Source organism: Sceloporus undulatus, chromosome 1 (assembly GCF_019175285.1).
Source record: "Sceloporus undulatus isolate JIND9_A2432 ecotype Alabama chromosome 1, SceUnd_v1.1, whole genome shotgun sequence".
Lineage (NCBI taxonomy): Eukaryota > Metazoa > Chordata > Lepidosauria > Squamata > Phrynosomatidae > Sceloporus > Sceloporus undulatus.
Window position 1 is genome coordinate 261593833 of NC_056522.1, and position 21847 is coordinate 261615679.

General features: G+C 39.8%; 2 protein-coding genes across 6 annotated transcripts in view; both read left to right on the top strand.

Moving 5' to 3' along the window:
* The window catches only part of LOC121926322 (sodium/hydrogen exchanger 10-like), a 587624-nt gene that overhangs the window by 332565 nt on the left and 233212 nt on the right, over positions 1-21847 (top strand). The window lies entirely within an intron of this gene.
* The window catches only part of TESMIN (testis expressed metallothionein like protein), a 38675-nt gene that overhangs the window by 6107 nt on the left and 10721 nt on the right, over positions 1-21847 (top strand). For 4 of the 5 annotated variants that reach the window (XM_042455800.1, XM_042455778.1, XM_042455770.1 and 1 more), the window contains exons 2-7: positions 731-1263; positions 4524-4641; positions 6678-6736; positions 9588-9746; positions 11037-11157; positions 20190-20266. In XM_042455800.1, coding sequence (XP_042311734.1) covers positions 859-1263; positions 4524-4641; positions 6678-6736; positions 9588-9746; positions 11037-11157; positions 20190-20266 — 939 coding nt within the window. In that variant the 5' untranslated portion in view covers positions 731-858. The remainder of the gene's footprint in view (positions 1-730; positions 1264-4523; positions 4642-6677; positions 6737-9587; positions 9747-11036; positions 11158-20189; positions 20267-21847) is intronic. The other variant, XM_042455793.1, reaches the window with a different exon arrangement.

The following is a 21847-nucleotide window of genomic DNA, read 5'->3' on the forward strand; positions in this document are numbered from 1 at the left end:
TATTATTATTATTATTATTATTATTATTATTATTATTATTATTATTATTATTTGTAAATCACCCCATGGACATCTTGCCAGTTGAGTGGTATATAAACATAATACACTGTAAATAAATATCCCCTCTCTCACACTGATACCTAATATTGGAATTAATTTGATGGAAGTTCCTGTTTGGCTGGCACAGTAGGGTTTCAATGTGTTGGAACTTGCAACTTTGTAAGATATTGTTTAGGGAATGTATCCATCACCCTTTATCCATAACATGGGTTGTATTTATTTCCATATAATAATAAACACAATACTAAGACATCCAGCATTTCCTGAACTAGATACGATGATATTTAAAAGATCAGTTGATGTTTTAAAAGGCTACCATATTAGCAATTTATGAATGTGCTGCAGCAATGTCTTTACCTGGAAGAATAAGATAACTTTTGCATTTAATAAAAGAATTAATGACTGTGGACCAAATCTAACTATTGGTCCGAACTAGAGTAGACCCAATGAATTAATGGGACTTGATAAATTGATACTTATTTAGGACCTATTGATTCAAGGGGTGTACTCTAGATGGGACTGACAATTGTATATATGGGTTTTACATCTGGTTTGTGTTTTGGGCTGACAAAACTACAAGGGTGAATGTTTGTGAGCAATGACCATATACTTGGTATTGGAGCCTTATTTTGGATATATTTTTATTGATATTTTAAATTTTATCTTGAAGCTGAAACACCTGCCAAGCTGAAAGCATGTGCAGGACAATTGGAAGTCTCCACAGAGGTCAACCATGTCCAGTCTGAAAGTTTAACTGTATCTGTGGAGAAGTATATAACTCTTAATGGAGTTTCAAGAATGGATAATGGACATGTGAATGCAGTTAGCATGAGTAACTTAACTGATAATACAACTGAAGAAAGATTCAACTCCCATCAAGAAGCCTGTTTAATATCTATGGGGGAAACTACTGTCGATCACCTGAAATATGTTCCTAACAGAGAAAATGAAAATGCAGCGTTTGAAGTAAAAATGCAGCCATGCATACAAGATTATTGTGGTGATGTCCTCAGAAAAGATCCAAGATTGCCAGAAGAGATTTCTTCAGAAGGTGCAACATGTGCATATTTACCACAACTGCAGCTGCACTCATGCAATATCCGTTTCCCATCTGCATTAATGACACAACATAGAAATTCTGCGCTATCCCTTAGTGCCAGCACTCCTGATGGAGCACTCAATGCTGATATAGAAAGGATACCAGTAAGAGTGTGCTTTTGTTTATCTAATGTTAGTTATCTAAAGTAATAATCAAAATATAAGTACCTTACACTAATAGTTGCATGTTAACTGCATTTCATAAAAATTCAGAAGCATTTGATTAAATGTAGGACCTTTTAAGAGTACACGACCATTTAGGAGAAATGTATTTTAAAACAAAGAATATCTAATCATACATATCCTAAATACATTCTTCTTAGAATTCTTAGTGTCCAATGAGACAAAAACAATTTTTTGGATATGATTTACAAATATAAGTTCTTATGGAGTTTAATTGTAATTGATTTAGATTTATAAGAACACTATGAACTCATCCTAATAGCAATGCTCTGTCTGCAGAAAGTGTCTTCTTTGTTGAGTGAATACAATGTAAGTTCCAAAGTAAACGGCTGATTTGAGGGGGATTCAATCATATATGCTCTTTCCTCTATTACTGTGGGAATATCTAGGCACTAAGGCCTGTTACAGACTGCCAAAATAAAGCTGCTTCGGGTCTCTTTGGAGGTATGCTATTTAAATGATGCATGGGTCCTAAGAGTCCAAAGGTCGCACCAAAGCCACACTCCATTCCTAAGCACTGGAGTGCAGCTTTGGTGCAGCTTCTGGATTCTTAGGATGCATGCATCATTTAAACAGCATACCTCCAAAGAGACCCGAAGCAGCTTTATTTTGGCAGTCTGTAACAGGCCTAAGTGTTATCTTGGTGCTCTTCCCTTATTAACCTGCTGATGGGAAACCTACAAACAACCTAGCCATCAAACCTACATTTGCCATCTGTTCTTTTCATTAGCAGAAGCAAAGAGATAAAACACCTGCCTCTCTGTTTCCAGAACCAAAAGTCTGAAAATTAAAGGCTGCCCTAGACTATTCATTCAAAATCTTGTAAAGATTTTTTACAAGAATTAAAGAATTATTAAATAAACAGTATAAGAATCTTAAATAAGAATTAAACAAACAAAAGTGCCAATACTGGGAACACATGACAAAAATTTCTAAAATAATGTCACAAGGGAAAAAATGATAGACAAATATATTTCACCTTTCTCATGATGTTTGCACTCAGCAACTAATTAAAAAATATATATGATAATAACTGATGGTAGAACGCATTTTACATGTAGAAAATCACAGGCTTGATCCCAGACATCTGCAAGTAGGACTGAAAAAGACTCCTGTCTTAAACCCCTGAGAGCTGCTGATTGCAGTAGGAATTTTCAACCCCTTCATATTTTGAACTGTAACTCCCAGCTGTTCTAGCTGGCATAGCAATAGTGAGGAATGCTGTCAGCTCCAGTTCAACATCTGGAGTTCACAAAATTCCCATTCTGATGTATATAGGCAGTACTGGGCTGCATGGACCATTGATCTGGTTAGAAGAAAAATCATTTGAAATTGATTGCAAAACATTCAAGACTAGTATAGAATACACAGTATTAGAGACATTCATAAAGAACAGGTTATACTAGACTTCAGCATTCAGAAGAAGCATATCAAGTAAAAATTACAGCTGGGCTATTTTCTTAAGATTTTGCTTGTGGGTTTCCCAGTGCCATCTCATCAGCCAATGTGAGAAGCAAGACACTGGGCAGATGGGCCACTCGTCTGATTTAGCAGGAGTCTTCTTGTGTAATTGCTAGCCTGAAACATGTAGAGCATTTGAAATTGCACGCTATTCCATCTTTTGTTTATGCATTTTCAGTGGTGAGGGGTAAAAAGATAGAAGAGCCGGAAAAACCAGCAAAGGTTAAAAAGAGAGGGCTGTGTTGTTTGAATCCTCCATAAAATTTACTGAATGAGGCAGTGATGGCAAAATACAAGCGTTGTCTGAAACCACTTTTGTTGTCAAATCGTTAACTAAAGAGCATGAATGATACAATGTATACTGAAAATCAATATGAATGCATGCAAAATAAATACACTTGACTGCTGATGCACATGCACAAAAACAGACTGTTCTTTGCATGGACATTAGAGGTGATATCTGAGCACTCCCTAAGCACCTACATTTTTCATCAGCATGGATTTTGGAGGAATCATGAATGGTGGAGCAAGCCTAGTTTATTGTGGATGACTGCCAATATCAAGAGAATTTAAAAAGTATCTTTATTTCATTGTTTTTCCTCTTCAAGGTAGAAGGAGTGTCCAGAGAACACAGATTCCCAGCAAAATACTCTGTCTACTCAGAATTAGATTCCATTCAGTTCAATGATACCTTACTCTGAGGTGAACGTGTATAGGATTGCAGCCTCCATTATTAATTAACAGGACTGGGCTGCTGCTAGCTTAAGCCTCAAGTGTAGGATCAGCTGCCATTAGGCAGAGTCGATTGCCTCAGGTGGCAGATGGTGAGGGTACAGCAGGGGCAACCTGCCACCCATTCCTTCTGAGTTCCCTTTGCCATTTCATTCTCTTGGAATCCTCTCTCCTGCATCAGCCTCAAGCTCACTGAGTTGCTACTGTTGAGTTGCTACTGAGTTGCTACTGTTGAAGTAATATTCATCTACTACCAGTCTCTGTGTAGACTGGAGGGGACACCTTTTTATCTTTCATGCCAGGCAGCAAAATAATTTGGATCATTCCTGCTGACTTTGGACAAGTCACATGCTTGTATTCTGATGCAATAGCAAACTAGAGAAAAGCTAAATGGGAGCTCATCTCACTTGTGTCTTCCACTCACAGTATAATCTTGGTCAAGTGATTTCTCTACCCAGAATTCTGTTTCCATCTTCTAGGACATGGGGGCAGTGACAACCACTGTTATCCCCAACAATTTGTATTCAAAGTTATAATACCCCTGAACAAGGAAACTGTTTGGCTATTATGCCTTAAAGCTCCTCCAGATGAAACAAAAGTGTCAGGAAGTGCTGAGATTTGTTCCAGCATAAACCAGTTTTATTTCTGGTACCCATGACGTTTTGTTGCCCTGATACACTTCCAGTGAACCCCAAGTACTACCAAAGACATTTTCTTCCTACTCCACAAGTGAGTTTATTTTTAACCCAGTACATTCTGAAATGTAAGATTTAGTTACTGGCCAGTGTGTTTCTTCTGTCTCAAAGCCAATAAAGATGGCTGCAAACAAAGACAGCTATTGTTTTCAGGACACAGATTCAACAGAAATCAAATGAATGAAAGATTAATGTTAGTGCTAAAGCAAAATGTTCCCCTAAACATTTCTTCTTATTACAGAGTAAGTAATTAGTTTACTGTATTAATTTTCAAAAGTATGCTTGTTTTCCTAGGTACTGAGACCACTATTAATTCCAACTGCAGGTGCAAATAACTCTGTTTCTTATGACCAAATCAAAGGAGTTATTAATAATTCCACAATGTTACAACCATTCGCAAGTTGTTCTAGTGGTAAGTGCTTTTGAAACATGAATTCTGATGTGTTTGTATCCATTGAATTGATTTTTTCCTTGCTTTGTAAAAATTCTCTTCAGAGAGAAGTTTAATTACTGTGTGACAAGACCGTTCTCCCACTCCATCCCCCTGTGCTACAAGCTCCCAAGCAGGTTGCAAGTGCTATGGAGATTTCTTCTAAGCACAGAATGATTTCTCTCGTTGTGCAAGCTAGACCTCCAGTGTCATATCTCATCAACTCTGGTCTTGTTACTGACACAGAGCACAGAATTTAACTTTTTATTTCTACGATGTTATATTTTTGTGTTTCATTTGCATCTTCATTTTTCTTCAGGTTTTACTTTGTGTTCATATTCATTTTAAATTTAGGTTTAATTTTTTTTTAAAGTACAGAAATGGCAAATATCGAATTAAAATTTAATAGAAAAAATATGTCACTGAAACTCCTTTGGAAAGAGAATTCTGACCTGATAAATGGAAGTAAATGGGGGTGAGAAAGGTTGAAATTCCATTATTTTTCTTGCATTGAATTGATTATAGTCAAGCTGAGATCCTAAATTAACAATGATGTCTTATAAATATCCATCAGTGTTCTTTTGCTAGCCTTCCCTTTTGGTCCCATACACAACCCCAACTGATGCTGTTCAGGTCGCTCCCCATGGCCAATTGATGGCTAGTGGGTATGGTGGTTTCTCAGGCAACATGTGACTACAATTTTGCAACCAGGGGGAAAAATGACTTGTTGCTTTTCCAATCTGCCATTGTACTGACTGGCAGTTCAAGAGGGTGGATGGTTTTCATCCCCCACCCTCCATCCTGCCCCCGACTATAAAACTGCAGCTAGATCATGACTGGAATTTCTGGGGTAGAAGCAACAGCTAATTGACTGCATGAATGTTCCTCAAGTCATTAGTTGGAGTTGCATGGTTGCTGGATACCTCTTTCTGAAACAACTATAAAATCACATACACTGGCATAACATAAAATTACACTAATGTATCTCAGCTGGAGGATGCGAGTCTGAGTCTAAGAAGAAGAATCAGTAATATCTGATATTGCCCACTCAGAGTCATAGAATTAGAAGGGGTCTCATGGGCCATTGAGCCCACCACCACCACTACCACCATCCCACTCTATGCAGGATATCAAGGTAGAACATCCTCAGCAGATAGCTGTTCAGCCTCTCTTTGAAGATGTCCAAAGAAGGGCCACACACACACACACACACACACACACACACACCTCCCAAGGTAACTGACTCCATTGACAAACTGCTCTGACTGTCAAAATGTTCCTCCTAATGTTCAATTGAAATATACTGAGGATGAGCAGAACAAGCCCACACGGTTTGGTTGCTGCCAGCTGCCTCTGGAGGGAGAATGGGCAGCTCCAGACCACCCCTTTGGGGCGGTCTGTCCAGCCCCAATGCTTCAATTAATGCAGGCTAAAATAACATTATACAACATTTGAGAGCCAGTCTAACATAGTGGTTTGAGTATTGAGTTGCGACTCCGGAGACCAGGATTTGATTCTCAGTTCAACCATGAAACCAACTGGGCAAATCATACTCTCTCAGCCTCAGAGGAAGGCAATGGCAAGCTTCTTCTGAACAAATCTTGCCAAGAGAACCCTGTGCGAAGGTCGCCATAAGTCACAAAGAACTTGAAGACACACAGCAGGAACAACAAAATAACATTTGCCTTTTTTTGCTGCAACATTACACTGATGGCTCAGGTTCAGTTTATGGTCAACACTAATCCCAATATGCTTTTCATATGTCGTACTGCTGAGCCGTGTAGACCCCATCCTGTACCTGTGTATTTGGTTTTTCTGACCTAAATGTAGAGTTTTGCATTTGTCTCTATTGAATTTAATTTTATTAGTTTCTGCCCCATTTTCTAGTTTATCTAGGTCCTTTTGAATTCTTTTCCTATCTTCCAATGTGTTAGCCACCCCTACCAGCTTTGTGTCATCTGCAAACTTGATAAGAATTCCCTCCAATAATCTTTGTTTTACTCTGTTTTGCATAATAGAATCTTGCAATGGTACCAAAGCTTTATCTCAGGATGCTGCTGCTGTCTGTGATGAACTTGTAAGTATAAATTTGATTCCCCACCTCCATTTTACTACCTTGCCTGCATCTGTGAATTGGAGCTACAGTTGCATAAGCAAGAGCTCACCTATGGTGATTTTTGCCAATTGCTATACCCTCTTGATGGCTTTCTCTTGCTGTATAAGTGCTTGCTATATTTTAAGATTTCCTTTGTTTTATCTTAACTATGTTTGCCTGATGTTTTACTTTTTTTACTTTATATTTTTATAATGTTTATTTTACTCTGTTTTGTTTCACTGTTTCTGTGTATTTTTCATTGAAAGGAGGAATGGAAATACTATAAATACACAAGAAAGAAAACACCAAATCATGAAGACCATAGCTACTTCTTATCCTAAGACTACACAGTTTATTCATGAGACTTAGGGCCTTATCACACGTGAAACTGGAACTCCAATCTGGAGCCCTTCCATAGCGAGGGAGAAGCAGGGTCACTTCGAATCCAAGGCAATTCACATGATGTTTTATCACACGTGAAGAACGAAATTGTGGTGATTCCTGAGTCAAAGCAGAGAAAGAGCACTTTGAATTACCACACCAGTACATACCATGCAAATTCAACAATTCGAATTGGCACCTTTGTGCATGCTCAGTGGGGGTCTGAATGCATCAAAACCTTTTATGCTTCCAGGGTGAAGAAGGGGGCCACTTCCTGGTTCCACTTTCATGAGAATGCAACCCTCACGTGAATTGTTCCTGTCATCTCTCCCCCAGCCTCCGATGGCCCCCTCCTTTGCTCCCATCTCTCCCTCCAGCCTCCTGTTTCATTCTCTTCATCCCTGCCATCTACATCTAAATCTACCTCCCATTTTATTCCCTTCACCCTATCATCTAGCTCTAAATTCACCCTCCATTTCATTCCTGTCACCCCTGTCATCTAGACCTAAATCTACCCTCCATTTCATTCCCTTCACCTTTGTCATTAGATCTAAATCTACCCTCCGTTTCATTCCATTCATCCTTGTCATTAGATCTAAATCTACCCTCCATTTCATTCCCTTCACCCCTATCATCTAGATCTAAATCTATCTTCCATTTCCTTCCCTTCACCCTGTCATCTAGATCTACATCTACCCTCTGTTTCATTCCCTTCACCCGTCATCTAGATATACATCTACCCTCTATTTCATTCCCTTCACCCCTGTCTTCTAGATCTAAATCTACCCTCTATTTCATTCCCTTCAACCCTGTCATCAAGATCTAAATCTACCCTCTATTTCATTCCCTTCACCCCTGTCATCTAGATCTAAATCTACCGCCCATTTCATTCCCTTCATCCCTGTCATCTTCATCCGAGCACCGGAAGCAAATGGGGCAAAACTACAGCACAGCATCATGAGAAATGTGGGATCTTGGAGGGTTGTTTTTTTTGGGGGGGGGGGTGTACCAGGACAGAAGCAAAGTTGCATTCCACACCAGACCAATTCGGAGTGAAATCGAAGTGAGCTTAGAAACAATTTTTGTGAATTTGCTTGTTACTGAATTCACCAAAATGAGGAGTCACTTTGGACTGACTGCGGAAGCGCCTCGGAACAACTCCCCATAGAAAGCAATCACGTGAGATAATACATCACGTTTTAACATGAATCCACATGGTTGGACCCACAGTCGCATCGGAACAAAGCTGCAAAACCCTTGGTGTGATAAGGCTCTTAGTGAAGGACTTTGTCAAAAGTGTTTTGGAAGTCCAAGAATTATTATTATTATTATGCTTTATTTATATAGCGCTGTAGATTTGCACAGCACTGTACATACAAACAATAAAATAGATAGGAGTAAACTAGCTCATGGCGTACAATCTTAAGAAATAATAGCATAATACATATAAATAATACATAACAATACAGGCAAGGGTTCAATAAAACAAGCAACAAATTAAAAACGTCCAATAGCAAATAATAATCATGCAATGCCTGGGAATATAACTAGCAGGTCATGCGATAGGACTCATTTAATGAAAAAGTTCCAAAGACTAGGCACAGCCACTGAGAAGGCCAGTTCCATCATCCTGACCCAGTGTAGTTCAGAGGTGGAAGATAAGAAGAAACTACTCCAGACGATCTTAGTGGCTCACATGGGAAGAAGCATATATTGATGGTCCTTGGTCTATTCTGGTCCTAAGGAATTTAAAAATTTAAATATTATAAGTAGTTTTTGAACTGGAACACAAAATGTACTGGAAGCTGATGACCCCATTGTAATAAGGAAGTCACATAAAGGTGAATACATGCTTCAAAGAATGTTTCATTTTTAGAGTCATCTTTGACAGATAGTTTGCCTGGAGTAGGAGATAAACATGGGGTATTATAGGCTTCCTCAAAGCATCTGTCTAGTTTTTGTGGGAAACAGGATGCTGGACTAAATAGGTCTGATTAAGGAAGGCTCGTTTTATGTTACTAGAAATAATGTTGCTTCTAGAAAGCAAATGTAAATGTTTGAAGGATTAATACTTATATTGAATCCTAAGAATCAATGGAGTGGAAAGTTATGATTACTTGATATGATGTTTGTATTTATTAAAGCTCAAGACAGTGTGGAAAATTAATTATTACTTTCAGAATATTGCCCCATGCTTCAGACACTTCTCTGTGTTTTTTATTTCCTTTACTATTCTGTAGAAATATACTGAACATTTATTTTTTAAAAATAGCTGTCAGAAAGACAATTTAAATTTCCAATTCTACTTATCAATTTAATATTTATTATTAACTGTACTATTTAAGCAGTTTTATTTTTTCTTCTTCAATTTTCTAAACATTGCAAAGCAAATGAAAACAAAACAAAAAACCCAAATCATCTGCTCTTCAACACAAACTTATTTACATTTCAGGCTGAAGTCAGAGAGGCAGTTGTTAGCATTACATCTAATAACGCAGAAGAGATTTTTCAAAATTCAGATAGTGGAGAAAACAGCCACAACCTACCCATTTCACATGAAATAGAGGATGGTGCCAACTGTTCACAGAGAAATTATCCTAGTCCCCAAGTGGTAATTACTCTCATTGATCTTGATAATAATCTGTATAACTATTATTTTTATTTCAGTGAAACTAAGACAAATTTTATAGAACAACCAGCCCTGGATGATACCATACAGACAATAAAAAAGTTCTGTGGGGAAGTTCTGCGTGCATCAGTAAATGTTGAGTAGGAGGCTGCATGCCAGAGATATGCCAATGTATGGGGTCTAGACTTCCCTTTTACTTCCCCCTCCTTTCTCTCATACATATACAAGCACTTTAACACAAGCTAACATCTTTTGTGTTATGCAGTACATAAAATCAGAGCCCTAAACAGTTTACCCCCGACATTCAATGGTACTTACTCTCCAGTAAGTGTGCATAGGACCAGTGGAATCACTAGGATTGGTCTCACCCGGTATAGGAGCTCATGGTGTCAACCCCCCATATACCTCCTCCCGTTTCACACAATACAGAATCCTTAGTAATGCTTTTTTGCACTAATGTTACTTGTAAATTGTAATTCCCATATACCACTGAATGTAATGCTAATAGTTGTGATATAAACAACTAGCAAAATTAAAATTATACCTTCAAATTACAATAGCATATGCACAACCTAAATGTATTTACATATGCATAGTGAAGATTTGGTTAAATGTGATGTTCTTATAGAAAATTTCAAAAAATATTTTTTTAAAAATTAAAATTTTGAAATTTGAATTTTTTAATTTTAAAAAATTCTGTAGCTTCCCCTTTCTCCTCCCACTGAGCTTCACCCACTCCCATCATCTCTTAAAGCATTTTAAAGGGAAGCAGTTGAAGGCCACAGCCTGTTTCTGCCCAAAGGTAGGTGTTTGAGGAGCAATGGTGTCACCCCCCCTTAGGGTGTCACCTGGTGACCGTCCTCCCTAGTGATGCCACTGCATAGGACTGAACCTAAGTTTGATTAACAAAAATAAAACAATATTTTTTGGCATAATGAGGCTGTTTCTTAACATGGCATGCCAATCCTCCCAACAATATTTCAGCTTTAAAAACAAACTAACTTTATTTTTAAGGGGGAGGACAGCTGAGGGTAAGGGAAGTTATTGTAATGTGTTTTTTATATGCTTGTGTGTTCGTGCATGTGTGTTTATGTTTATGTGTTTATCTGTGTTTTGTGTGTTATGTATTATTGTGTTTTTGTTATTTTTGAATAGTGAATAAAAATTATTTTAATAGAAACAAACATATCATTAAGAACTTCTTTGTACAAGTAATTTTGTTGTATAGAGAATGAAAACTACTAAAAAATCATAATTGTTTATGCATTCCAGATAATCTGTCAACTGAAGAATGGTATGCATATACTCTGCCTAAACAATACTGAAACAAAGGAGTTGAAAGCAGTTCATTTGGTTCCTCTAAATCAAGAGCAGCAAAAGTATCTTCAGCCAGGTATTGAAGTTCTGGAAAATAAAAACAATATATCAGATATTATCCTAATTATTTAATACTTTGCTAATTTGTAAGTTCCTATAGAAGTGTACCTTGTGCATATGAAGGCGAAATAGGTTCAGGTCACAAAAACACTTTACTTGATAAAACTGTACAGCTAGTGGGACTTAAATCATTCACATAGAACATTGATTTTCTCAGGGATTGGGATTTACAACTCAGTCGTGATCTTACCGAAGATAAATAATACAACAATGCTATGTTTATCTGTCTGAGAGTGAAAGAAAAACACTGACACACAAAGAGAAATGGAGGGAAATTGTTGGAAAAGGAAGATATCTTGGAAAAGACAGAAGGACAACCTTTGATACAGATGCCACAAAAGTTAAAAGAAAGAAACCATATAATTTAAATAATTAAAAGCAAACCATATCCTGTAGATTGTATTTCAGATTACATTTTGGGCTGAAAAGGCAGAAGGCCTCAGATCTAAGCTAATCATGCCTTTACTGCACTACATATACAGAGGCAAGATCCATATCAAACTTTATTAATATTTTTCTCAACTGTGTAATTCAGTGTTATGAGCATTGTTGGCTCAAGGATCTTCCAGACACTCAGAGGGCCTTCTTAATGTAGAAGAAATAGAACATGCAAACTGAGAATTCTCTTAACACTCACTTTGACATTCTTAATTTTTACTGATCTATGCATAGTGAGAACTGCCATGAGGACACATACCAGATTTGAAGTGCTCCATCCTCTGGATATGGAGTCTTAAAATTTCACAGTATTATCTCCCAGGATGTCAGGAGCATTCAGTCAAGGATTCTAATAAAAAGAGGCATCCTTGTTGAAATGTTTCCAAGGCATGTAGAGGTAAGCAGTACCCTGTAAGCACTTCCACTCTATTGTGCCCTCCCCATGGCCCAGAAACACACCTGGGGCAAAGCAGATGGGGGATGGGAAAGATGGACACTTGTCAATCTCTTCCACAGCTCCTGCTATTTGTGTAAACAAAAAACCAATAATTCCCAGTAATTACTGTGAAGTCCAGATCAGGGAATAAGGATCCAGCCTGTGTTAGATGGTGTTACACTCCCCCTGAAGACACAGGTTCCCAATTTGGGGGTACTCCTGGACTCGTCTTTGAACCTGGAGGCCCAGGTCTCTGCAGTGATTAAGAATGCTTTTCCACATTTAAAGCTTATGCACCATCTGCGCCCATTCCTTTAGATGCCAGATCTGCCCTCAGTAGTACATGCCTTGGTTACATAGCAATATCAATAGCAGCTTCATTTATACTACCAGGACTCCAGGTTACATCCCATTTGGACTACTGTAATGGGATCTACATGGGGATGCCTTTGAAGAGTGTTTGGAAACTTTAGCTGGTCCAAAGAGCTGCAGCCAGGCTGTTAACTGGGGCAGATTACAGAGACCACATAACACCCCTGTTGAAACAGCTCAATTGGCTGCCATTTTGTTTCCGGGCACAATTCAAAGTGCTGGTTATGACCTATAAAGCCCTATATGGCTCAGGTCCTCACTATTTGGCAGACCGTCTCTCCCTGTATAATAATAATTTAATAATTTGTTTTATTTATATACCGCTATTCCAAAGATCATAGCGGTGAACAGCAAGTAAGCTAATTAGGAAGTAAGCTAATTTGCCCCCAACAGTCTGGGTACTCATTTTAGCGACCTCGGAAGGATGCAAGCCTGAGCTTGGGCCCTTTTGCTGGTCTTGAACTCGCAACCTTGTGGTTTTGAGTGAATGGCTGCAGTACAGGCATTTAACCACTGCGCCACCAGGGCATCATGATGATGATGATGATGTTCTAATCCCGCCTTGATCCATCAGGAGAAGCGGGAAGATATAAATAAAAACTATGATGATGATGATAATAATTAATAATAATTAATAATAATAATTTGTTTTATTTATATACCGCTATTCCAAAGATCATAGCGGTGAACAGCAAGTAAGCTAATTAGGAAGTAAGCTAATTTGCCCCCAACAGTCTGGGTACTCATTTTAGCGACCTCGGAAGGATGCAAGCCTGAGTCGAGCTTGGGCCCTTTTGCTGGTCTTGAACTCGCAACCTTGTGGTTTTGAGTGAATGGCTGCAGTACAGGCATTTAACCACTGCGCCACCAGGGCTCCCTCATGAACTGGCCCAGGCTCCAAGGTCCTCTGGAGAGGCCTTTCTCTCCTTCCCACCACCATCACAAGCACGGTTGGTGGGGACGCGAGAGAAGGCCTTTTCCGTGGCTGCCGCTAGACTGTGGAACTCCCTTCCCAGGGAGACCAGAACGGTTTCTTTTTCGTTGGCCTTCTGCCGGGAGGCTAAGACCTATCAGTTCAGACAGGCTTTTAAAACAGAATGTTTGTAAAGGACCGACTTGGGGTGTTGTTTCATTTTAAAGTGTTTTATACAGTTTTGTCTTTTTAAAATGCATTTAATCTTTTAATGGCTATCTATTTTAACATTGCAATAATTTAATTCCTTTTTAATGCACCTCTTTTCTATGTTTTTAATTGTATTAATCTTTTAATATTGTGAAGCCGCTCTGAGTCCCAGTTCTGGGGTAAGAGCAAGATACTGTTTTTCTCTGGAGGGATGCTGCAGCAGGCAAAGCACGCGGCATTCCTCCAAAGTAAAAAGAAAAAACAGATTCTTTTTACGGTGCCCGGAACACACCACGAGTGTACCATTGGTGTGCTGGTGATGTACACAATGCACAGCTATGTGTATACACTGCGCATCCCTTACATAAAGATGGTGGCACCTGTGTGGATGGGACGCCACCATGATGTAGCCGCTGTGCCGTGCTAGGGTTAGGGACCGTGCGGTTGGTGCGTGGCCCCTAACCCTAGTATCGACGGTGCCATGGCACTTCGGGACCATCTGTCCCAAAGTCTTGGTTTGTCACGTCTGTATACTTTTAGCAGATTTCATCATAGGCCTAGACAGTGTCTGAAAAAACAACAGAACAACACTCAACAGAGCCATTACAAATAGTTATATTTTCTGGCCCAGAGGAAATGTCACATTTTCTTAATAACAAAATCAGAATTTATTTATTTATTTTATTTATATCCTGCCTTTCTTCTGCAATGGGGCCCTTGGAAAATTTAAAACTAATTTGTTCTGTTACATGTTATGTTTTTTGACAAGTTACCCATCGACATTACTCATCACAGTATTTTAAAAGTAACTTTAAAAACAGAGCATTGTTTTGTATTATTTTGAGGAGGAATAATTCTCAAGTCTGATGTGAAAACATGAAAATTCCTGTAAAAATGCCTGTAAAAATATCCTCCGATGTAGCCTTTAAAAAGTAACTAGAAAATGCTACTTTCACAAGTTACTTCATTTCCATATGTTACACTTATTTTGAAATGCTACTCCTTACAACCTCCTCACCACCCTGAGATGCTATTGTGTGTGCAGAGAAGGGCTGTATTCAAGTATCCTCGTCATACTGTTCAACGCCATTTTCGTAACCTTCAGTCTGTTGACTCGAACCATCTTGGTCAGACCCTGGATTCATCTCTCTCTTTCCTAAATCTCGGGGATTCTGCTGATTCAGCTATGTCTTTATTTAACTCCACTCTTTCCTCGACTCTTGACCATTTTGCCCCTGTCTCTGTACGCACTTCTTCCTCTAAGACTAGGCCTCAGCCCGGGCTTACCTCCATCGTCAAGTTTCTCCGGTCCTGCTCTAGAGCGGCCGAACGTCTTTGGAGAAAGTCCAAACAGCGGGCTGATTTTATCCATTTCAAATTTGTTCTTTCTTCCTTCTCACGCTCCCTCTCTATGGCAAAACAAAATTATTACAAATCATTGATCTCTGCCAATGAGAGGCGCCCGCAGCGTTTGTTCTCCATCTTCAACACTTTGCTTAAACCTCCCTCTCCTCCTGTCTCTTCATCATTCTCTCCTAATGACTTTGCTAATTATTTCATCTCTAAGATTACCACTATTCGCTCTGAGATAGTCCCCCCCGATTCTTCTTCTGCTCATAATCTTCTATCGCCTTCAACTAAAAAAATTTCTGTGTTTCCTCCTGCTTCTCTGATGAACCCGCTACATTTCTGAACTCTTCCAAACCTGCAACTTGTTCTCTCGACCCAATTCTTACTCGTCTTCTAATCTCTATAGCTCCTTCTTTTCTGCCTTTGCTTCTCCATATCTTCAATCTCTCTCTCTCTACAGGCTCCTTCGCTTCGGACTTCAAACATGCTCTCATTTCCCCAATTCTGAAAAAACCTTCTCTTGACCCCTCCTCTTTGTCTAGCTATCGTTCGATTTCTCTTCTTCCCTTTCTTTCTAAGGTTTTGGAACAGGTTGTTTATTCTCGCTGTCTTGAGTTTTTTGAAGCCAACTTAATTATCGATCCTTTTCAGTCTGGCTTCCGCCCACGGCATTCTACAGAGACAGCCCTCACCAAGATCTCAAACGATCTTTTACTGGCCAAGGCAAATGGCTTTTACTCTGTTGTCATCCTTCTTGATCTGTCTGCAGCCTTTGACACTGTTGATCACTCTCTTCTAGTTGATATACTTTCTGACCTTGGCTTCTCAGACTCTGTTCTCTACTGGTTTAGATCTTATTTGTCAGGCAGATCTTTTGCAGTGGTCACAGGTGGTCAGACTTCATCCTCTTTCTTTATCTGTTGGAGTTCCCCAGGGCTCTGTTCTGGGTCCCCTTGTGTTTTCTCTCTACACACTGTCCTTAGGTAAACTCATTAGCTCTTTTGGTTTTTCCTACCATCTGTATGCCGATGACACCCAGTTGTATCTTTCCACCCCCGACCTTTCTCTAAGGCTTGAACAGCAAGTTTCATCATGTCTCACAGCTGTCTCGCAGTGGATGCGCCATTGGCGTTTGAAGCTCAACATGTCCAAGACGGAGCTTCTTGTCTTTCCTAAGTCCACCCTTCAACACTCCTTTTCTGTCTCTGTGGACAACATTTCTATTCAACCATTACAGCAAGCCCGCAGTCTTGGTTTTGTCTTTGATTCTTCTTTGTCGTGTATCCCTCAGATCGAGACCACAGCCAAGGCTTGTAGATTCTTTCTATACAATATTGCCAAAATCTGACCATATCTCTCCGCCTCTACTGCCATGATCCTGGTCAATGCCCTAGTGGTCTCATGACTTGATTACTGTAACGTCCTCCTGACTGGGCTTCCTCTTTCTCACCTCCGTCCTTTAATCTCTGTCCAGCATTCAGCTGCACGCATTATCACATCCGCCCACCGCTCTGACCATATCTTTCCTGTCTTGGCATTCCTTCACTGGCCCCCCCTCCCTTTCCGCATTCAGTATAAGCTCTTGTTGTTGATGTTTAAAGCCCTCCATGGGTTGGCTCCTCCTTACTTATCAGACCTTATTTCTCTTCACCTTCCCACTAGGGCCCTCCGTTCTGGTAGTCAAAGTCTGCTGTCTCAGCCCAGGACTTCCTCTGCCCCATCTCGGATTCTCCCCTTTTCACTCGCTGTCCCTCACTCCTGGAACCTTCTTCCCCCGCGAGCAAGGGCCATCACTTCTTTAACCAACTTCAAAACGGAGTTGAAGACCATCCTGTTCAGAGAAGCCTTCCCAGGCATTGCATAATTGTCGCTTGCTATTTGATGTTCTTTTGGTGCCTGTTTTATCGAACCATTTCCTGTATTGCTATGTACTTTATATGTATTAGCCTACTTGCCCCACCACCTTTCCCTTCTTCTTTTATGTCATGTCTTTTTAGATTGTAAGCCTGAGGGCAGGGAACCATCTAATTAAAAAGATTGTATGTACAGCGCTGTGTGCATTTACAGTGTTTATAAATAAAGGTTAATAATAATAATAAATAATAATAAATAAGTTGCCTGTCAACATAGGGTAATCTCATGAATTTCACAGGGGTTACTTAGGTAAAGGAATACTTACAGGTGGTTTTGTCAGTTGCTTCCACTTAAATATAGCCTACAGAACAGAGTATTCACTGACAGCCTCCCATCCAAGTACAGTACTAAGTAAGGCTGAACCTGCATAGCAGCCAAGATCTGATCTGATGTCTTCAGGGTCTTTAGGATCCTTAGATAAGTAATTACAAGTAACCTGTTACCTCTACGGTCTGCATAAACAGTACATGTAGTATATGCATAACAGTACATGCATAAACAGTACATGTAGTAGTAGTAGTAGTAGTAGTACAGTCCGTCCTCGCCTTACGCGGGGATCCGTTCCGGATCCCTCTGCGTAAGGCAAATTCCGTCTATGCTCGAGCCCCATTGGAAACAATGGGGCTCGTGCGTGGCGGCGCGGCGGCGTGGGCGCACGCGGGGCACAACGGGCACGCGCACCCATTCAATTGAATGGGACGCACCGCCCCGCACGTGCCCCGCGCGCCCCCCACGGCTTGAGAGCATATGCTCAAGGCCGCGTATGGCGCGCCCACGTATGGCGTGGGCGCACTGTAGTAGTGGTAATAATAATAATAATAATAATATGATTTATTTATAGCCTGTCTTTTCATGAGGAATCAAGGCAGGTTACAACATTGAAAAAACAGTACCTCAAGGTCAATCACAATATAAAAATTTTCTCCTTCCCATCCCCCCTTCCCAATCATAAAAACAAAACAATATAAAATATATTATAATGTAAGGTTAAAAAAAATTATAAACAGAAAACACAGCTAAAAATTGGGCTAAGAACCAGTTAAAGCAAGAGTTTTCTTTGCAAGGCAGATGGGGGCATCCATACTCATGGGGGGCAGGGAGGCTAGTCTGGAAAGGCCAGCCAGTATTGGAAGGGTGCAGTATTCTCATAAGAGAAATAAGAGCTTCTAGATTAGAAAATGTCTAGACTGAGCAGAACAGTTCAGTAACAAACACTCATTTAGACTACCACGAAATTACAGTACTATATTGAAACAGACTGTGGAAACCATGGAAAGTAAAATAACCATCTGTGTTTACCCAAATTGCCCACCAGATGTCAATGTTTTATCAATGATAAAAACATTTGATAAACCGATGATATACTGTAATAAGATGCTAATGGTCAGAATAATGGCAGCATTTCAATCAGCAATTTTTTCCACAACAAGATTATTTTCTTATGAATTGTGTCCTGTAATAGTTTTTCTTTGAACAATGACACCAGTAGAAAATCTAAGAGGAAGGAAACTTTCCTCGATTTTCTTTTTAGAAATTTTGATTGTTAAGAGAACCTTTAAAATTTTACCAAATACACGTTTAGAATGCCCACAAACAGCTCTGCAACACCACACATCACTTGCAATTGCAGTTTTGTACCTGCTATAAGCATTTTGGGTCCAACAGTAGTAGCATGTACAGAAAATATGCAGGGGTAGCTGTGTTGGCCATTTAACAAATACAAACAAAAATCCATCAGTGATACCTTTATTGGCCAACCAAAATGCCCAATATACTCATTGCAAGCTTTCAGAAATGCCCATTGAGCTTCAAAAGCTTGCAACAAATATGTTGTGCATTTTGATTGGCCAATAAAGGTATCACTGATTTATTTTTGTTTATATTCCTATATACAGTCAGTCCTACTTATCCATGGTGTTTTTCTCCACAGATTCAAGCATCCATGACTTGAAAATATCTTTTAAAAGTATAAATTCCAAATAGTAAACCTTGATTTTCCATTTTATATATGAGACACCATTTTCCTTTCCCATTGTATTTAATGGGACTTGAGCAGCCACATATTTTGTTATCCATGGGGCTCCTGGAACCAAACCCCAGCGGATAACAAGGGTCCACCGTATCATGAATATATCAGGGTAGCAGCAAATTTCCCCAACCACAGGCCTATAGTTGAATGATATAAGGAGCATGGACCCTGCTATCAAGGTCCTCCCTTGCCTTCTTACCTGAGTGGGAGGAAGAACAGGCAGTACACCAAGGAACTCTTGGAAGTCATAGCTGAGAGTAATTAAATGGAATCCCTGCTATCTCAGTTATCACAGGCAGCAGGTATTCCTTTGATCTAAGAAGCAGCAGTGCTTTTGTGTGGATGGGGCAGGGACCCAGACCATGGTGGGCCATACAAAGCCAAGAGCTGAAAATTCTTCTCTCCTGTTAGAGGTACCATTGAGTTCAGTGCATGTTTATTCCCAGATAAATGGTTACAGAATTGTAGCTTACCCCTGGTTATAGTACACTGTAAGCATAGCAGAAAAAATAGCAGCTGAATGTATCATCCAGACTAATATTTTTTCATGCCATCTATTATTGATTTACACTCAAGAAGAAGGCACTCTACATCACATCACATCCTTCCAACCCTTTTCTACCCATTTAAAAGTGTAGACTATTCTTTTTTTTAAAAAAAATACATTGGTGTGAGTGTTGGACTACAACTCTGGAGACCAGAGTTCGATTCCCCACTTGGCTATGGAAACTCACTGGGTGACCTTATGCAAGTCACACACTCTCAGCCCCAGAAAAACCTATTAAAAGCTAGCTCATTAAGACATTGAATGGCAGTGAAGCCCTAGGGTTTTATATAAGACTCTTCCCAAAAATCTTGTTTGGAAATATTAGTGGTCTCTAGCTTAATAATCTTACTTTTTATGTGCACATTTGATCAATGGGTAAATTTTGGGCTTGGCATGTGTGTTCGTGTGTGCGCACACGCATGTGCCTTTAAGTCACCTGTCGACTTATGGCAACCTCATGAATTAAATAGGGTTTTCTTAGGCAAGGAATGCTCAGAGGTGGTTTTTGTCAATTGTTATGAAAACTTCCAAACTCAATAAGCAAGCATGTATGTAGTAAACAATCAAAAGGATTATTAGTTGTGTGTTCAACTGACTGAAATTTAGACCTTATTTATCCACATATACATTTGTTTTCATTTTAACCAGCTTAAGTTATGGTTTAGTCTTGGTTGGTAAGGAAAGGCAAGATATAAATAAAACTTGTAAAGGCAGTGATGGTAGTAGTAGTAGTAGTAAGCATGACAATGACCTCATTCCTATAAGCATTTTCTTATTAGATGCAAGTAACACTATAACATCTGTACTGGGACAGTTTCTGCCAGTTGTGAGTAAACTGAACGTAAGCACACAAGAGGTAAGTGTGTTTCCCGCCACCCTGCTTTTCTTTCAGGCAAGTGTTTTCCAATTTGACAGACTTGCAAAGATTAAAAGGAAGGGGCAATTGTCATTGGGATTGATGAGTCTTATCAGCCTCTTTGTTATATGATGGATCTTTGCCCCCAAGAGCCATCATACCTCTTGAGACATCCTCTCAGACCCCCATGCCACTGCTTCCATTCCTCTCAACAGGAAACTACCTCCAACACCATGTGTCTCGTTTTGTTTTGGGACCTGACAGGTGTCCTTTCATCCATAGAACCCTCCAAAGTAACCTCCATGCCTTTTGAGGAGTGAAGCAGTTGTTTCTATTCCTGTGCCACATAATTGCTGATAAAGGCGAGAGCTTGGAATCAATTGTAGATTTTCAGACTTAGAATGTGATTTTTGATAGTTCTGTCCCGAGGCATCCCCTTTTTCCTTCCCTTCCAGGAAAGTATGCTCTACTGTTTCATCTTCCCTGATGCATTGATTTTTACAAAGTACTTCACATGGAGAGGGGAGATCAAACAAAGATTTGGGGAAAGTAAATCTGAAACTGTATAATGCTATAACATTCTTTCAGGTAAACCTTATCTAATTGTGAGATTTTTACAATATTGAGTTTTCTCCAGAGTTTGCCCTCACAAGCTCTGCCATTTAAATGTCCAGGCCATTTCATGGACCCAAACAGTGAAGTTTATCGCTCCTCCCTTGGCAGTGTTGCTGCTGGCAGCTCACAGCCACTTGCTTTTAAGGTCTGCTGAGGTGCCCAGATTACATGCTGGTTGCCTCATTTGATTCCCAAGCTGATGGGTGCACCAGCAGTGGGGGCGCTGCTGAGCATGGAGGAAAGAAAAGCCTCACTATTTGGGCTAGGAACTGGCTCAGATATTAAATGATGACAGCTGCCAGTATCTGTCCTGCCTATTAAAAGTAGTGGTGGCAATGGTGGTGGTGACAGCAGGGGCAGCAAGGGGTGGCAATGGAAGCAGCAGTGCAAAATCCAGGAAACTCCATAGGGCCAATCAGGTGGTATAGAGTATCTACCCAATGTCCCTATGGAGTGACTCCAGGGCTGGTGTGGGGGAAGGTAGCAGGAGTCCATTCAGACTCTTGCCCCTGGTGTAGCCTAGCCTTGAGATAACATTTGCTGTCTTTGATGCAGCATCATACTGCTGGCTCATGTTCAAGTCATGAACAACATTAATTCCAAGGTCCATTTCATATATAGTACTGCTGAGCCAAGTATCTCCCATCCTACACCTATGTACAGTATTTGGATTTATGGCCTAAATTTTGCACTTGTCATTGCTAAATTTCATTTCATTTATTTCAGTCCAGCTTTCTAGTTTATCAACATCCTTTTGAAATCTGCTTCTGTCTTCCTATGTGTTAGCTATCCCCTCCCAGATGCAAATTTGGTAACATTTCCCTCCACCCCATCTTCTAAATTATTGATAAAAATATTGAAGAGTGTTAGCCGCAGGACAGACCACTGTCTGTGGCACTCCACTTGAAACTCCCTTCCAGCTTGAAGCACAGCCGCTGATGGCAACTCTCTGAGCACAGCTTTCCA